General features: G+C 38.5%; 1 protein-coding gene and 1 long non-coding RNA gene across 2 annotated transcripts; one reads left to right on the forward strand and one right to left on the reverse strand.

Annotated features, from left to right (window-relative positions):
• Positions 1-7,477: 7,477 nt before the first annotated feature.
• LOC113339304 lies at positions 7,478-11,309 on the forward strand. The gene is made up of 4 exons (XR_003355026.1): positions 7,478-8,068; positions 8,288-8,471; positions 8,570-8,688; positions 10,752-11,309. It is a non-coding gene; the product is annotated as an uncharacterized LOC113339304 (long non-coding RNA).
• On the reverse strand, positions 9,475-15,785 carry LOC113339302 (alpha-aminoadipic semialdehyde synthase-like). Its single transcript, XM_026584600.1, has 25 exons — positions 15,674-15,785; positions 15,177-15,479; positions 14,999-15,085; positions 14,748-14,877; positions 14,451-14,624; positions 14,248-14,330; positions 14,048-14,161; positions 13,875-13,950; positions 13,580-13,751; positions 13,377-13,473; positions 13,041-13,207; positions 12,848-12,905; positions 12,610-12,750; positions 12,160-12,516; positions 11,964-12,044; positions 11,778-11,843; positions 11,571-11,688; positions 11,319-11,448; positions 11,153-11,232; positions 10,910-11,068; positions 10,588-10,816; positions 10,309-10,417; positions 10,061-10,222; positions 9,894-9,963; positions 9,475-9,792 (listed from the first exon to the last, which is right to left on the reverse strand). Exons 2-25 carry the CDS (start codon positions 15,426-15,428, stop codon positions 9,740-9,742), a joined length of 3,165 nt encoding a protein of 1,054 aa, XP_026440385.1. The 5' UTR covers positions 15,429-15,479; positions 15,674-15,785; the 3' UTR covers positions 9,475-9,739.
• Between the last annotated feature and the right edge of the window lie 1,369 nt (positions 15,786-17,154).

Raw genomic sequence — 17,154 nt, forward strand, 5'->3', positions numbered from 1 at the left:
ATATGTTTGGGTGAGTGATCTAAGTTTGGAAAGTGTGAATTTGCTAGAGTTTGAGTGTAGGCAGTGTAGCTTGGTTTAGCTTAATCTATCAATTCAAGCGGAACGAATAAGGTCGTCCATTTTAAGTTTGCTGCGTCTTTTTTGGTTCTTCGGTTTGAGTCTGTTTGTTTATTGATTTCACTTTTTTGGTATTTTGCATGGTTTTCTTTTTATTGTTCTCTTCTGCTTGCATCAGTACTTAGAACATAGGTAATTCTAGACACATATGGGTTTTTGTATATTGAGGCAAGACAGTATACTTGTTTTAGATGGTCTCTCAGACCAGTTAAAATCAACAACTACAGGGATGGTGATTTTACTGGTAATCGACTTCAGTAGCATCAACATCTCCACTGGATTTACAGTTATTAGCTTCTCATCAGAAATTCTGGAGGTAACTCTGTGATGGATCCCTGCGAGACATTTTTCGTTCTCTGTTTCTAACTATCTATGCGGCAAAAGTTCATTTAGATGTAGCCAAGTGTCATGAGATGCACATCCAAAACTTGAGCTGTTTATTCGTACATTCGAAGTCTCACCTGCCTGATGTTCTTTACAGTCACAAGCTCTTTCTTTGCAAGCCCCAAGTGTCATGAGACTTTCAATCATTTCATTTTCGTCTCTCACAGTTTCCACTATATTCTTAATGCCTTGAAATACCTGTGAGATGCACTTGCAAAGGCTTCCATGGTCTGTTATATCAAGCTGAATCGCTGTTGCTTTCTTAATGCCTTCAATTGTCAGCATTAAAGATTATTTGGACTTAAAAACCAGGCTGTACCGACTCGGAACTTAAGAAGTGTTAGTCATACAACGACTAGCTGAACTTAGTCAAGTCAGTCATTTGGTATTGTTAGCTGTTTTAGTCTATTGCCAAGTAACTCGGTCTCAAGAGTCAGCTATTTACTTGTTCTTATAGTTAGACTGTTGAACTGTTTTCCATTAATCTCTGTAACTACTTGCATGAATCTTCAATATAAATAACATTCAAGCCTCCACAGATTTCCTGTGGAAGAAATCACCCAAAACACTTTATCTAACTTGGTATCAGCCTTGACCCAAGCCACCTTCCGCAAATACATCATAAAACATTCAACACAACAAAAAAAAACACAAAACCCTAATTATCAAAAATGGCAGACACTACAAACAATCTACGCCAAGTACAAATCCACCATCTTTTACCCTTGAACACACTGAGACGAATCATTTACTCTGGAAGGCTCAGTTTAAACCTATCCTAAAGGGTCATGATCTCACAGGTTTCGTAGATGGAAGCAAACAAAAACCAGCAAGAACTTTACTAGCAAGTGAAGCCATAAATCCTAACTTTACTGCGTATGAACAACAAGACGCGTTGATAGTTGGATGGTTGAATTCAACTTTAACGCCTGAAGTCTTAAGTACTGTTGCTCGTCTTGACACAACAAAAGAAATCTGGGATAAATTGGAGTCGGAGTATGCACCAAAAACATTTGCTCATCAGATGAGCTTAAAGAAACAGCTTCACAACTTCTCCAAAGGTAATAAAACTTTGAAACAATATCTGACTGATGCTAAAAGTTTATTTGCTCAGTTGGTAGAATCAGGATACACGGTACCTGCAGATGAAAAGAAGCAAGCAATCAACAATGGGATGAATGAGAGTTACGACCCTATTGTAACTTCTTTAAGTACGGTGGAGGGGATGGACATAGACACTTTCTATTATCATCTACTCACTTTTGATTTGCGGCTCGAGCACCAACTGTCATTGTTGCAGTCACCCATTGCTAATGTAGCAGCAGCCACCTCATCTTCATTAGGAAAAGGTGATCCAAGGAGATTCAACAACCAACAAAGAGGATCTAATCAGTCCTCCAACAACAACTCAAACCTTGGCAATCATCCTCAAAGGAGCAGTCAATTTGAAGAAAAATGCCAGATCTGTAAGAAGAAAGGCCATCTTGGTGATAGATGCTGGTTTCGCTATGAGAAACCAAACAATAACAATCGAAAATCCCCTGCAGCTTACATTGCCTTACCTGGTGAATATCCAGGCAATCAGTGGGTGACCGACACAGGAGCCACACATCACATGACTGCATATATGAGAAACTTGACAATACCGCATGAGTATGATGGTACTGAACAGATTCATGTTTGCAATGGTAATGCACTCAGCATTGCAAACATTGGTAAAGCTACTTTCACATACAAGGATAGAGCATTCCATCTAAACAACATCTACCATGTCCCTCAGATAAAAACTAATTTACTATCAGTTTCACAATTCTGTAAGGATAATAATGTTTTCTTTGAGTTTCACACGTCTTATTTTGCTGTGAAGGACAAGTGCACGGGGATAATATTGCTGCGAGGACAGAATAGGAATGGGCTTTATATATTTGATGGAGTAGAGAAAATCAGCACTCCAACAAAATCCAACATCTTATGTCTCCTCTTCTTTTTCGCTATGGAACCAGAGATTGCGTCATCCAATGCTCAAGACAGTTTCTAAAGTTTGTCGCAAGTTTTCTCTTCCTATTTCCAATAAAAAACTTGATTTTTATCACTCTTATCATATAAGCAAGAGTAGGAAACTTCCTTTCCCTGTTAGCAGTAGTGTTTATAATAAGCCTTTGAGCTTAGTTGTTTCTGACATTTGGGTCTCTCCTAATCTTTCAAGAAATGGCTATAAATATTATTTACTTATCATGGATGTGTATTCTCATTTCACATGGGGTTTTCCTCTTGTGATACGCTCAGATGCTTTACAAACCTTTGTTCATTTCCGAAAACAAGTTGAAATCTTACTGAGCATAAAATCAAAATTTTCCAAAGTGACAATGCCTTAGAGTTTAAGAAGTTTACGGCCTACCTTAATGATTCAGGGATCCAACATAGATTTTCATGCCCACATACATCACCTCGAAATGGCCTTGCTGAGCGTAGAATTCGCCATATTACTGAATCTGGCCTAGCACTTCTTTTCCATGCACATATGCCGGTTTCGTTTTGGTCTGATGCTTTCACCACTGCCTTCTATCTTACTAACAGACTCCCTAAATCAAAATATGAAAGTAAAACTCCTTTAGAGCTCCTTTTCAACAAAAATCCAGATTACACATCCCTAAAAGTCTTTGGCTGCTTAGCTTATCCATGTCTTAGACAGTATAACTCAAATAAGTTAGAACCAAGGTCGCTGCCTTGTGTTTTTCTAGGTTATAGCAGTGCTCATAAGGGTTACATCTGCCTGCATAGAGAAACAAATCGAATATACATCTCACGTCATGTCCGGCTTGAATAATGCTCATTCCCGTTCTTGCCAACGCAGCATAAAAGTCCTCAATGCAGTAAAGGTATGGTTCCAACTGATACTAGTGTGTTACAATCACCTCCTTTTAGGCAGGCTTCGAATTCAGTATCTCAGACGCAAGTTAGTGAGCAGTCACCATCTGCGAGCTTGTCTCCTGTGCACCCAATGCTGTCAGATTCTCCGGCGTTATCAAGTCCTTCAGCTACATCTGTCAGTGATGTTTAGTCTCAAGCATCGCAAGCTGATGTGCACAATTCAGCTGAGTCGTCTGCTGCACCAAGTACTTCCCAGAATATGGTGCAATCAACACAGTCAGATGTTGTAACTCATCCAATGGTAACACGCGCAAAAGCTGGTATAAGTAAGCCAATTCAGAAGTTGTGCCTAACTGCATCTAAACATGCCTTGCCTGAGACTGATTTTATGGAACCAACGTGCTTCACTGATGCTGTCAAGAATCCAGACTGGAGGTCTGCTATGGATGTGCAGATCAATGCACTGATAAGTAATGACACATATTCTTTAGTTAAGTATGAGAAGGGAATGAATGTTGTGGGTTCTAAATTGGTTTTCAGGGTAAAGCAAAACCCAGACGACACTATTCAGCGTCGTTTAGCTAAGGGATTCAATCAGCAAGAGGGAGTTGATTTTGGAGAGACATTCAGTCCTGTTGTTAAACCCTGCACAATCCGTCTCGTCCTTTCTATGCAGTCATGAACAATTGGCAGCCAAAGAAACTTGATGTGGAAAACGCCTTTTTGCATGGAACATTGGAAGAGGATGTTTACATGAAACAGCCTGCCGGACATGTGGATCCTAACTACCCTGATCATGTCTGTAAGTTACATAAGTCCTTGTATGGACTGAAATAAGCCCCTCGAGCTTGGTATTCGAAACTCAGTAGCTATTTGGTTCAACTTGGCTTCAAAGTCTCTATTGCCGACGGTTCACTTTTTATTCTTCAAACTCCATCTGCTGTTACATATTTTTTGGCCCATGTGGATGACATCATCGTCACATGATCAAATTCGTCCCAAATTACTAAACTTATTGCAGACCTCGGAGAAGCATTTGCGATCAAAGAGATGGGTGATCTGTCCTTTTTCTTGGGTGTAGAAGTTATACGGAAAGACAAGGAATTGATACTGTCACATCGAAAGTATATTGTTGATCTGCTGAAGCAAACAAAACTAGATGGTGCAAAGACGGTTTGCATCCCCTTGCTACCTAATCTGAAACTTCGAAAGCAAGGCGCAGAGAAGTTTAAGGATTCAACTCTATATCGGAGTGCAGTAGGTGCACTTCAATATCTTCATCTGACGCGGCCTGATATTTCTGTGGCAGTAAACAAGGTTTGCCAATATATGCATGAACCTTATATAGAACATTGGGAAGTTATTAAACGCATCATTCGTTAACTGAAGAACACTATGGATTTTGGTCTTCATCTTCGAACAAGTAGATATTTCTCTTTTCATGCTTACTCTGACGCGGATTGGGCCGGCAATCTCGATGTTCGAAGATCAACCAGTGGATTTTGTGTATATTTTGGAGGTAATTTGATATCATGGAATGCTAGGAAACAAAAGACGGTCTTTAAATCATCTACGGAAGCTGAATACATGGGCGTAGGTATTGCCACCTCAGAGTTAATTTGGATCCAATCACTGCTAAAAGAGCTTGGTATAACAGTTTCACCTCTTATTTTATGGTGTGATAACTTAGGTGCTACTTATCACACATCCAATCCAGTCTTCCATGCTCGTACCAAGCATATAGAGATCAACTACCACTTTGTCAGGGAAAGGATTGCTGACAAGCAGTTATATGTGCGCTTCATTAGTTCTAGAGATCAACTTGCGGATATTTTCACTAAAGGTTTGTCAGCTCCAAGATTTCAGTTTATCAGGACAAGTTGCACATCCGTAAACTCCAGTACAAATTGAGGGGTGGTGTTAGTCATACAACAACTAGCTGAACTTAGTCAAGTCAGTCATCTGGTATTGTTAGCTGTTCTAGTCTATTGCCAAGTAACTCGGTCTCAAGAGTCAACTATTTACTTGTTCTTATAGTTAGACTGTTGAACTGTTTTCCATTAATCTCTGTAACTACTTGTATGAATCTTCAATATAAATAACATTCAAGCCTCCACAGATTTCCTGTGGAAGAAATCACCCAAAACACTTTATCTAACTAGAATAAAATATAAGTTTAGGTTCGTCTATAACTCTGTATCAAAAATGTTTTAAACGATTGGCTAGATAAAATGCTTCCAGATGCTGCTAAGAATTCAGCAGCCGGTCGGCAGACACAACCTGCACCCAAAACTCCCTGTTTATATTCTGGGATAAACAAAGCCCAGTATAGCTATAAAAAAACCCAGTAGGGTTCCTGGTCATTTAAATTCGCTTTCGCGGTTCTACCTATTCTAGGGTTTGATTTTTATGGCATTCAACTGTTCTCTCTTTCTCAGTTTCTAGGTTTTGCCGTTTTGAGTGAATAAACTGCTTAAAGACAGTTGCAAGGTATTCTTCCATCCATTACCCTAATCCCGCCTCCGATATCTTCATTATCTTTATTCTTCGGCGGTAAATTAATGGTGAAACTAACTTCTTGGTTTTACCGCCGAAAGAAAAAAGATAGGAAGATATCTGAGGGAGATTTGGGGAATGCCGGTGGTTAAAGCATAGCTAGAAGCCTGATCCAAGCCTGCTTGTTCTTTCCTTTAGGTATACCTCTTCGTTGAATGTTATAACTTGAGCAAGGTTAGTGTTTGGTTGCTTTCACCTCCAAGATTGAGATCTTCTATTTGATATTTTTTGTTTGCAGAGTTTATAAAGATCATCGATCATCATCTACCTAGATTCAGTGACTCCGTGGAGAAGAAAAGGAGGAAGAAAATTTGTTATATCATGAATTTGTCCGTTTACATTGATAATCAGTTTGGTGTACATTGTCTCATGGCTTACTAGCCTACTTATAGTCTCACAAACTTGAGAATCACTCAAAGTAGTTTCCTAATAAAAACAAACTCTAAATAAAGCATACTTCTAGAAACACAAAGAAACTCTAAATATAGTAAAACTCTAAAACAAGGAACCGACACAAATTGCTCTTCTAGTTAACTCGAACTTCCAAATACCGCATAGTGTGTCAACTGTTCCTGTTGATCCAACTTGACTGCGTCAACTGCAGCAGTTGATCCACGAACCAAAACACCATATCTTGCTTTAACTTCCAACAAAAAAGCATCCTCTATGTTACTCAGTGTCGCTTTAATAGATTTGGGCTTGCAGGTGCTTCTACAATGGGTTCACATTGATTGGTTATTGTAGAAGCACATGTGATTCCACATTGATTGGTTATTGTATAAGCACATGTGATTCCAGTATCCGAACTTATTGATGCAACACTAAGTAATATTATTAAGGTGCTTTCCTAAACAGCTGCAATCCTGATGAAATCCTACATCTGATCTCGACGAAATCGCTTCAATTCATATCAACATGGAGGAACTGACCATGAGTGTGCAGAATTATATGCAAGAGAATCACATGCTCGTCCAACTGCTTTAGTAGCCTCCAACAACCCTTTAATATCTGCACCAAAGCTAAAGAGTATGTTCCGGCTAGGAACAAAGCACCAAGTGTAATGTTGCCCATATAGCAGTATCAAGTTATTGAAGTTCTTTTGAATGCTACCAAAGCAATGAATCAGATGAAATTAGAAGACATAATTAACTAAAGAACAAAAAAACTCATATATATCCTTGCATTTAACAGTCGTTTTTTTTTGTTTGTTATTATTAGTTGCAGATATGAGCTTCCTCTTAATTTGTTCTACTAGTATTTACATTTTCTTTCATTTTCTGCAAATGTTTCAAAGTCCTTGGCCTGGATTCATAACTTTAACTTGGAACCTAATTCCTGTAAACTGGAAAACTGATGCCGATGTCTGTTTATGCTAGCAATGGTGCTCATAAAACTGAAAATGAATTCTTCTTCTCTGTCTGATACTAATAATTTTTGGGCTAAACAAGGCCCAGTAGGGTTAACAGTGAGCGAGTCTGGAATATTTACTTTTAGCACTCACACCGAATATTTTAGGGGCGCCGCTAAATGATCAGATAAGTTGATTCCTAGGGTTTCATTTTTGTGGCATTCACTTGTTCTCTTCTCTCTTTGTCAGTTTTTTTTTCTTTCTAGGGTTTGATTCGGAGACGAGGGTTTTTTTCGATTCGATTTACACTAGGATTTCTTATCAGTTTTTCGATTTCATCATCATCATCGAAAGAGGGGTTTATAGAGGTTAGATCTAGGTAGCTAGATAGATTCAGCGACCACATCCATGAAGAAAAAGAAGAAGATAAGAGAGGTTGTGATTTCGAAAATTGAAATCGGTATGAGCGGAATCGGAAATTGAAGCCAAACAAATGAGTCTGCAACGGGATTACACAGCAGGACATTCTTGATTTTCCCTCCTTAACCTAGAGATATCCTTTTTGCAAGCTCCCAAGGGATACTTATGTGATACCTTCCTTGGAGCCCGCCGGTGGAGAAAAAATAAAAAGGGGCATTTGAGGGGGGCATTGTATGTGTACTAGACTCATTTCCACCAGTAGAGTAACAAGTAAATAAAGGGCCTTCAGCAAATAAGAATTTAGTGGCTGAATGAGAGATTGTCTGTTATTATGATTTTTCCTCTCAATTAGCTGCAGCAACAATTTTCCTCGTGAGTGAAATCTTTGGATTTATTAGCTTAGTTTTTGTAGAATGAATTATTTTTGTGTATAAAACATTTTTTTTCCCCAAAGAATTATGAAATGAATTGAATGTTTGAGTGGATTCCACTTTGTTATGCACTTTACCGTCTTTTTTAATTTCGTATGAATGTTTCTTCCTTGTTCTGCATCATCTCTCAATTTTATAATGTCAATTTTTACCTGCTTAGCTCTGTCTCTCCGGGAACCTGTGGTGTATGAGGCACTTACTTTGCCGGGAATGCTGTGTAAGGGGTTGGCTTTAGTTGTGGTCTGCAGCCAGTAACGCAAGGCTGCTTGCTGTTGCTTTTTTCGGGCTAAATTTTTGAATTGGAAAACTTCACCTTAACATGTATACCTTTTTATTGTGTGTAGGTAATAACTTCAGCATTGTTTATAATTAGGTATGACATTTATTGGTCCTGTCACTCCAACAACAACTACTAACTCTGTGTGTAGTTGATGTGTATCAGTGTATGCGCCACAAATTCTTGGAGGTTGTTGTTATAGGAGCAGCAAAGAAACAAGTATATGATGGCAAGTACTTAATTTTGAAAACAGACATGGCAAATCCAAGACGAATTCCAACAAGGTAAACCTCATTGCAATTGCATTGTCAAATTCAATTGACGAATGTTCGTTTTGGGTAGGTATTGGTAAATGTCCTGGGAGTCAAGTAGTTTGCTTACTTGTTCAGTTAGTTTACTTATTTTTTCAGTTAGTATTAAAGGGAAGAACATCATGGAATTTGAGGGCAATCTCTCATTTTTGTAGCTGAAGTTTAATAAGGGAAGGAAATGCGTTTGGGTGCGTGATCTAAGTGTGCAAAGTGTCGTTTAGTTTGAGTTTGAGTCAAGGATATCCCAATGTTTTCTTCTCTAACAGTGTAGCTTGGTTTAGCTTAGTCTATCAAATGAATAAGGTTGTTTGTTTTAATCTTTAGCTGCAACTTTTTTGGTTCTTTGATTTGAGTTTGTTTGTTTATTGATTTTACTTTCCGATTGGTGTTTGTTCGTGCTTCTTTTGGTGTGTTGGTTTTCCTTTACTTTTCGCTTCTGCTTGCATCAGTAGAACATAAGTGATTCTAGAAATAGATGAGTTTTTGTATAATGAGGCAAGACAGTAAACTTGTTTTTAGCCGGCCTCTCAGACCAGTCAAAAACAACCACAGGGATGGTGATTTTACTGATAATCGACTGCAGTAGCATAAACGTCTCTGCTGGATTTACTGGTATTAGCTTCTCTTCAGAAATTTTGCAGGTTACTCTGTGATGGATCCCCGCTAGACAATTTTTTGTTCTATGTTTCTTACTCCCTGCTGGGCAAAAGTTCCTTCAGATATAGGCAACTATTTTTTTATACATCCCAAAAACCGCACTACTCAAAAACTAAAAACTTTTTATTCTTCGCTCCCATTGTTTTGTGATATCGATTTCCCTGAATTGAATTATGACCACTCAAAATGTTCTTGATGTTCTGAAATTTAGATAGATTTATATGGAACAGAAGCTGTAGTTTTACATTATTTTGACACTTTATACAGATTATATACAGAACATGGTTGTTTATTGTTATCTATTGTGTACAATCCTTGGAGTCGAGCGCCTGAGAGAGACTTTTGTTACTGCAGAATTATGCTTAGTTTATTCCATCTTCTCTGACAATTTAAAACCGTAAGCCTCTAAGATGTCCAGCGCTGCAAACGCAAACAATATTGTTACTCGTTAGGTTTCAGAACCAGTAGGGTGAGGATATTAGAATGTTTTGATGTAGTGAGTGACAGATTGCTTGTATTACCTGGCATGTAGACTTCAGGTTCGAGAGGTCGTAGGACACCTTTTGTCTTGATCTTGTTCTGTAGTAATAGCTGCAACACCAGAACGTACGCGTAAGTATCTATGATTAGCGCAGGTCAAAAAGAAAAGAGACTAGAAAATGGAAAAACTGCATCTATTTGGTAGTACCAGGGCTCCAATGGCTGCGGGAATTCCAACAGTGACAGCCATGGCTGTTGTAGTCTTCCCATTCTTAATCCTTCCAAATTCCAGCAGAGAGGCTTGATGCTTTTCTGTTGGTCGGCCATCTGGAAATTCTATTTCCACTTCATGATGCAAAAGCACCATGTCCTGGTATATCAAAGCACACCAATAAGTCAGCAAATTTTGAGAGTGTGCATAGCATAATTAAACATTGACATGAACACCTTTGTTACCTGCTCTGCATCAACATAGGCTAATCTCTCCTCCATACGCAGGCAGGTTATGTCAAATGCACTCTGGCAGGAAACAGGGATTTCAGTTTGTTCATGGAGTCCCAAAAACCTGACCAGTCATAATTAGTATGTTAGCGGCAACATCTAGGAGCTACTTAAGTTGGCAGTGATACCGAGTTTCGAAAAATAACTATAAAGAAGGGAAATGATAAGAAAAATAACTATAAAGAAGGGAAATGATACGAAAAATAACATAATGAGATTTAACGACTCGCTTACCTGATGGTCTTTACAGTTTTTACTGCACAAGCTCTTTCCTTGCAAGCCCCAAGTGCAATAAGCCTTTCAATTTCGTCTCGCACCTTTTCCACTGTATTTTCACTGTTAACTTTTAGGAGTTCATCTAGGAAGGTACTAAATGTAACTTTTTTTCTTTCTTTCAGCGCAGGATGAGGTTCAGTGTTGAAAAAACCAATTTTTGCTAGACACGCCATTATTTCTCCAAATCCTGCACAACGTAAAAGTTGAAAAATGAGATGCAAGTGCTAGATTGAACTATGTTTCCTACTTAGCATTAGCTATGCAAAAATTGAGCTCGTGCCTTCATAGCGCAAGGTTCCCCTGAAGATGGTTGTAGCTTCTTCGCCTATTCCGTAAAAATCCCCATAGACCAAGGAGTTACGGTTTGGAAGACACTCCAAAGCGAAAGCTGGAAGATCAGGTATCCTGAACCTGGTTGCTGATTCATACAGTTTATCCCCTGCAAGTTCTCATGGTTATTCGAAATAGAAGCAGGTAGAGACAACATCTGTGCACTAATGTGTATTGCTTGTAAACTGCGTACCATCAACGTGCACAATTTCTCCACAATACTTGTACGTGGCTGGATTCCTCCCGGCTTTAATAGCTCCTGCAGGATTCCAACTGAAATACCCAAATTTGTAAATCTTACTGTACAAGGTCTCTGTTTTTGCTCTCTTTGGTGTATGAAAAAAAGTTTGGCTGAATACCTGAATTTATATCCCAATGGATTGTTTGCGGCCTCTGGAGATGGAAGTCCTCCGCAGTAGGATGTAAACGACTTTATTATCCCCTTTCTTGCATGTGCTTGGTTGATCATTTTCATTGCCATCATATGGTCTGAAGAGTTAAAATGGAAAAGTCAATCACACTGATGGATGCAGCTGCCAAATGGCTCTGCAACCGAACTGCTTTGTGCACAGAAAGTAGAAACTGTATCACATAGCTGGAAAGAAAATTACCAATGCCTGGATCCAATCCCATTTCTCCAAGAATTGTAATACCAGAATTCCTAGCCTCTTCATTTAACTTGGACATGGAATCGTCGACGTAGCTAGCAGTTACAAGGTTCTTTTTGAGCTGCAACATGTGATACAGTAATGGATGTAAGGTTACCAACAGAAAATGCCGTTGCCTGTGAACTAACTATACTGAACTGGAGTAATTACCTTGATACATGCATTGGCGATGGTGATGTGGCAACTAGGTGGTAGTAAGCTAATAACAACGTCGACCTGCAACATGGATTCTTATAATCATCAATGGGAGCAACTAAATAGCCCTCAGAACTTAAACCTGATGATGCTCCAGACGAATCATATGACTGATACAAAACAAGGTGCAGGAGAATTTACCTGTGAGATATACTTGCAGAGGCTTTCCTGGTTCGTTATATCAAGCTGAACCGCTGTTGCATTCTTAATGCCTTCAATTGTCTACATTAGAAACCACTATCTCAGATCATTTGGACTTATAAAATGCACAGTACCGGAATCAGTTTAGTGAGGATAGTTAAATAAAAGAAAACAAAAATTTCTTCTCAGAATTTACCTCTTGTGCATCTTTTAGGTAGAGGGATGCCAGAATAACTTGAACATCTTTCGGTTCGTCTGTATCATCATTCCCCAGAATAACCTGAACATCTTTCGATTGGCTAGATAAAATGCTTCCAGCTGCAGCTAAGAACTCGGCAGCTGGTCGGCAGACACGTCCTGCACCCAAAATTAAAACTGCAGGTCTATCTGCCAGGTCTTCTCCCTTTTCTGCAACACTCTCACTGACCTTACCAAACTTCATAGAGAACTTATTCTCATTTTTATCGAAATCTCCTGAATCCTCATTTGCACTAGCAAGAGAATTTAAGGAATCCATAATTTGGTCTAGAACTGTTCTATCATCTGCACCAACCTGTCATCAATCCAAACAAAAGACACAACTCACACAAATTAGCACTGTAACTTGGAACAAATTCAGTGTTAAGATGATAAAAGCAGAACTTACTTCAAGTTCAGAGAATGACATGGCGAATGAACTCTGACCTACGTCACACTTAGCTAGGTGAAAAGAACCACCTGCAGCTTCAATTATATAGAGCGCCTCGTTTATCAAGAATTTATCAAACAAATGACCACTTAATGATACCTGTTGAGTTTAAATGCAATTCACAATAAGATAAAATGGAACAGTAGTACATGAAACAAAATTCACAGAAACAGTTGCGAATTTTTGCAAGTCTTACCCGTATGTTGTGTTTCTTCTTTATCAGGTTGCCATTTGCTATATTTTCTGAAGAATCACTGGAAATTTTATACAATTTCCAACAGTTAAAGTCAGAAATCAAATAGACACATCATAAATATTATTCGTAGTTCTAAAAGAAATCAATAGCAGATCAGACATAATTCAGGACAAAGAAGAAGATAGAAGCTTACTCTAGATCAGATTTCCGCATACGAGGGATATATTCATATAAAGAAGTAAGAGCTCCTCCATAAGCTATGCAAGCTCTTTTCAATGGAGAAGGCAGTTCTGAAAGGTTTTTAGTGGATGCCAAGTTGCCAACAAATTGTGATAAAATATCTCCAAAATGCTTAGATGCCTTCACAGAAAAAAAGAAAAAGCAAGATGTGACACAATATCTCCTAAATGCTTTATGGAAAGTAAAAAGAAACAAAAGCATGGTGTGACAGCATGATATTGTACCTAGAATCAGAAAGAAAAAAAATGTTGAAATTGAAGAAAGTTACAAAGGGATGAAAATATGTCACCTCTTTTGCAAACTCTGTTGGAAGAATGTCGACGGCTAGACATATGACACCTTTTCCTTCCATGTCGTCGTGATATGAATCAGAAAGCGGATCGTACCTGAAACATCCCGATAAACACATATTTTTAACAGATGCAACACAAACAAAGAAGACATTTTAAGAGCACGAAATTTCTGAACTGTAAAATTTGCTTATAATGGTACCTGAAGAAAGGTGTCTCTATTTGTGTGGTTTGGTTGACAAATTCTATGGAGCCTCCAATGTCACAAGTTATGTCAGCCACTCCAACTAACGGGCATCCATTTTTCGTGAGATCTTGAAGCTGCTTAATACTTAGCAATCGCGGGAATCTTTTCTCCCAATACATACAATTAACTGTTATGAAGATCAAAGTTACAGATAATAAGATAAAAACACAAGATCTGAAATTTAAATGAAGCATGGATAGAGAGTTCTGCAATTAGTGTTATACTTGAGCCAAAAGGGTCTATTACTTACCAATCACAGAAGCATATGGAGCTATCTTTTCATGGAAAATGGGGTTGTAATGTTCGGCATGTGCGTAATAGTCCGCCTGAAAGAGATTGAATTGTGCTTGTGAATTAAAACTAATTAATCAAACAAAAGCTAAGAAATGGGTAACAAACAGCAATTGACATTGACAATCATACTTTATCAAAATTTCTGGTGGGATCCTTGGGTTCAACCATGTCTTGACAAGTCACCACACATCCATATACTTGATAGACTCTCTTTGATGTACTATTTTTTGCAAGATCACCACCCTGAAATTTTACGATGTTCCAATTGTTAAATGCAGAAACTTGGCAAAGGTTCCCTCAAAAACAAGATCAAATTAGTTCCTAAGTACCACTGGAGAGAGCTCGGAAAGTCTGCTAGGATCCACAAATGTATGAGGAAGTAACTTGAATATCTCTTGTGCGCCCTGAGACACTATAACATAAAAATTGAAATACTGAAACCGGGAAAACATTTGCCACCACATATGTGCATATAAGCCTCAGCAAAATGAAATGAAATGAAAAGAACACCAGAAGAATGGTAGAAACATACCATTGCCATCTCCAGTGAATACGAAAACTAGTGGGCATATCCCGGACGGCAACCCTTGCGTGGCTATCTCTTCGCTCAGAGAAATCACTGCTGCCTTAGCAGCAGCCAGAGAAGGATACATATAAGATGCTCCAAGTGAGAGGAAAGGTGTTGAATATCCCAAACTTAGATAACCTGCAATCAAGCCGAATTACAAACTTACATAATTTGGGCGATTGATTCTCATAGAAATTTATACCAAGAATCATCCAAATCTATTACAGAGAAGTAGAACATCCTAAAATTGAGTGGACTTACGCTTTCCTAAACCGTGTAAAAAATCGATTAGACCAGCTCTACCCGCAAATTTCCCAAATGCAAGCAATCTCTTGCCATGATCCCCAACAATAAGCTCATAATCGAACAACGACGCCTTCTCAGCCAAAATCTAACAAGACAATCAAATAAGAACCAGCACTATCAACACCAATTTGTCACTACAAATCCAAAATTTAGCTAATAACAATCGATAAAACACGGAAGAACCAGAGGAATCAAGAACAACATACTTTATCTAACAAAGGCATGTTCTCCTTCTGCGCCTTATGAGTATGCGAGAAGAACGCATACGCCTTATTCGGAAGAATCATCTCCAGCTACATAAGAACATCAAAACACAAATTTTACAATTGAAAACAAGATACTCAGTCATTTCAGTGAATAATTCATATGCATGAGGGTTTATACCTTTGGTTGTTTGATTCCCAAAATAAGACCACATTCAGAGAGATTCTCTGAAATCTCACAACCAACATCTTCATACAGAGCGTTATGATGAATACGTTTGGTGGAGGGTTGAAGGATTATACGCGTGACACCGGAATTCTCAGTTCCCCCGGCATGCAAAAGACGAGCACAGTGAGATGGAGTTAAGGGAGCTCTTCGTTCCCATTTGTTTGTTGTCTCTGATAGAATTCCCACAACACCATTTCCAATCATGGTGCTAGCTATCAATTGGGACAAATTCAGTTAACGGGGGAGCTTGAATTTCTGTAAAATTGGAGGGTTCCAACAATTCAATTAGAAATATTTTTGAAACACTAGCTTAACCAATTGAAATCAATTGGAGAAAATTTTGTGATCAGAAGAAATTAGAAAATAACTGAGACAGGGGAATGACGAAATCAGTGAGAAAAGGGTGAAATTGAATGAAACTTGATGGGAATCACGGATTTCATACTTACAAGAGGGGAATTAGGTGGAGGTGGTGAAATGAGAAGTGTATTGTCGTTGCTGATTGTTGTCTGAAAGAGCAGAGTACGTGCCACTCGAGTTATGGTTCTTCTCCGTTTTCCTCTCTATTTTATTTTATAGTTTTGGAAAGGGAGAAGCAGAGTTTTAGTTGGATTTTTTAATCTTGACTTGACTTGACCGGCTCCTACTTGTTACTTTGAAACATGGATACACCAGTATCAATGCCGTATCCATGTCAAACGCGCGATGGACACTGAGGCTTATGTGGAAATTTATACTCCATTTTACTAGTCGGATAATTTAGTATGTTACATAAATTGGAAGGGAGAAGTAGAGTTTTGGTTGGTTTTTTTTTATTGTTGACTTGACTTGACTTGAGCCTACTCCTACTTATTACTTTGAAACACCGATACACCAGTATCAATGCCTTGTCGATGTCTGTGGAAATTTATATTCTATTTTACTAGGTGGATAATCTAGTATGTCACAGAAATTGGAAAGAGAGAAGTAGAGTTTTAGTTGGTTTTTTTTTATTGTTGACTTGACTTGACCCGACTCCTACTTGTTACTTTGAAACACCGATACACCAGTATCAATGTCGTGTCCATGTCAAACGTGCTTTGGACATCGACACGACGCGTATATGGAAATTTATAGGTGGATAATGTTGTATTACTACAACAAATTAACAAACAGAAGGATAGAATTGGTGATAAACACCTCCTAAATCAACTGATTCATGCCAAATCTGTGCAAATATGCGCAGCCAACAATGGTTTCATTTCATAAACTGGATAAGATTTTCATTACACAGACACTTGAGTATATAAAGCTAGGTCTCTCTCTCAATATCTGACGGTCACTCACAATCCACGTGGGCTAATCTAAACCAACCATTACCCCTAACTGAATATATTAAAGACAAACACTAATATTATATGGGCACTCCTAACCAACTACTAATAGCACACATCCTGGTAGCCCCTACATTCTATACTACGACATTCCACTCCCCTTGAAAACATCCTTGTCCTCAAGGATGAAGAATGCAATAGAAAGGTTGTCTTGTAGCTGGGAAGGTGCAGGTTCAGTTGGGATTGCAGTAGCGCAGTATCCTTCGAACATAGTAAGAAATGTGTCCTGGCACTAACTTCAAAAATAGCTCCTGAGCAAGGTTTGAGCTGCCCTTCTTGTATGCAGTTCCCCAGGGTTAACAGATGCTTTATCATCATTACTACCAGCTGGATAGATGAGGAACAATAGGAAAACGAATCCAGCAATCATGGGCCTTGGTGTCGAACCACTGAACATTGCAATTTGGTTGTGACTATCCACGAATAACTCCTAGAGCTGGGAAGCCGGTTGCTCAATGGGTGATGCAAGTATTGTTGCAAATATAACAACTCATATCTAAAATTCTTCAGTAGACCCCAGATTAGTATGCTTGCACACTTTGTTGTGATGCACAATT

This window comes from Papaver somniferum, unplaced genomic scaffold (genome assembly GCF_003573695.1).
Source record: "Papaver somniferum cultivar HN1 unplaced genomic scaffold, ASM357369v1 unplaced-scaffold_21, whole genome shotgun sequence".
NCBI lineage: Eukaryota > Viridiplantae > Streptophyta > Magnoliopsida > Ranunculales > Papaveraceae > Papaver > Papaver somniferum.

Bases quoted from the DNA above. Each gene is read 5' to 3' on its own strand.
- LOC113339302 (XM_026584600.1), bottom strand. From the start codon at position 15,428: ATGATTGGAAATGGTGTTGTGGGAATTCTATCAGAGACAACAAACAAA. The intron at 14,878-14,998 runs GTATGTTGTTCT...TTGTCTTGTTAG, and splicing joins ACATGCCTTTGTTAGATAAA to ATTTTGGCTGAGAAGGCGTC. The intron at 10,223-10,308 runs GTAACAAAGGTG...TTGATATACCAG, and splicing joins CCTATGTTGATGCAGAGCAG to GACATGGTGCTTTTGCATCA.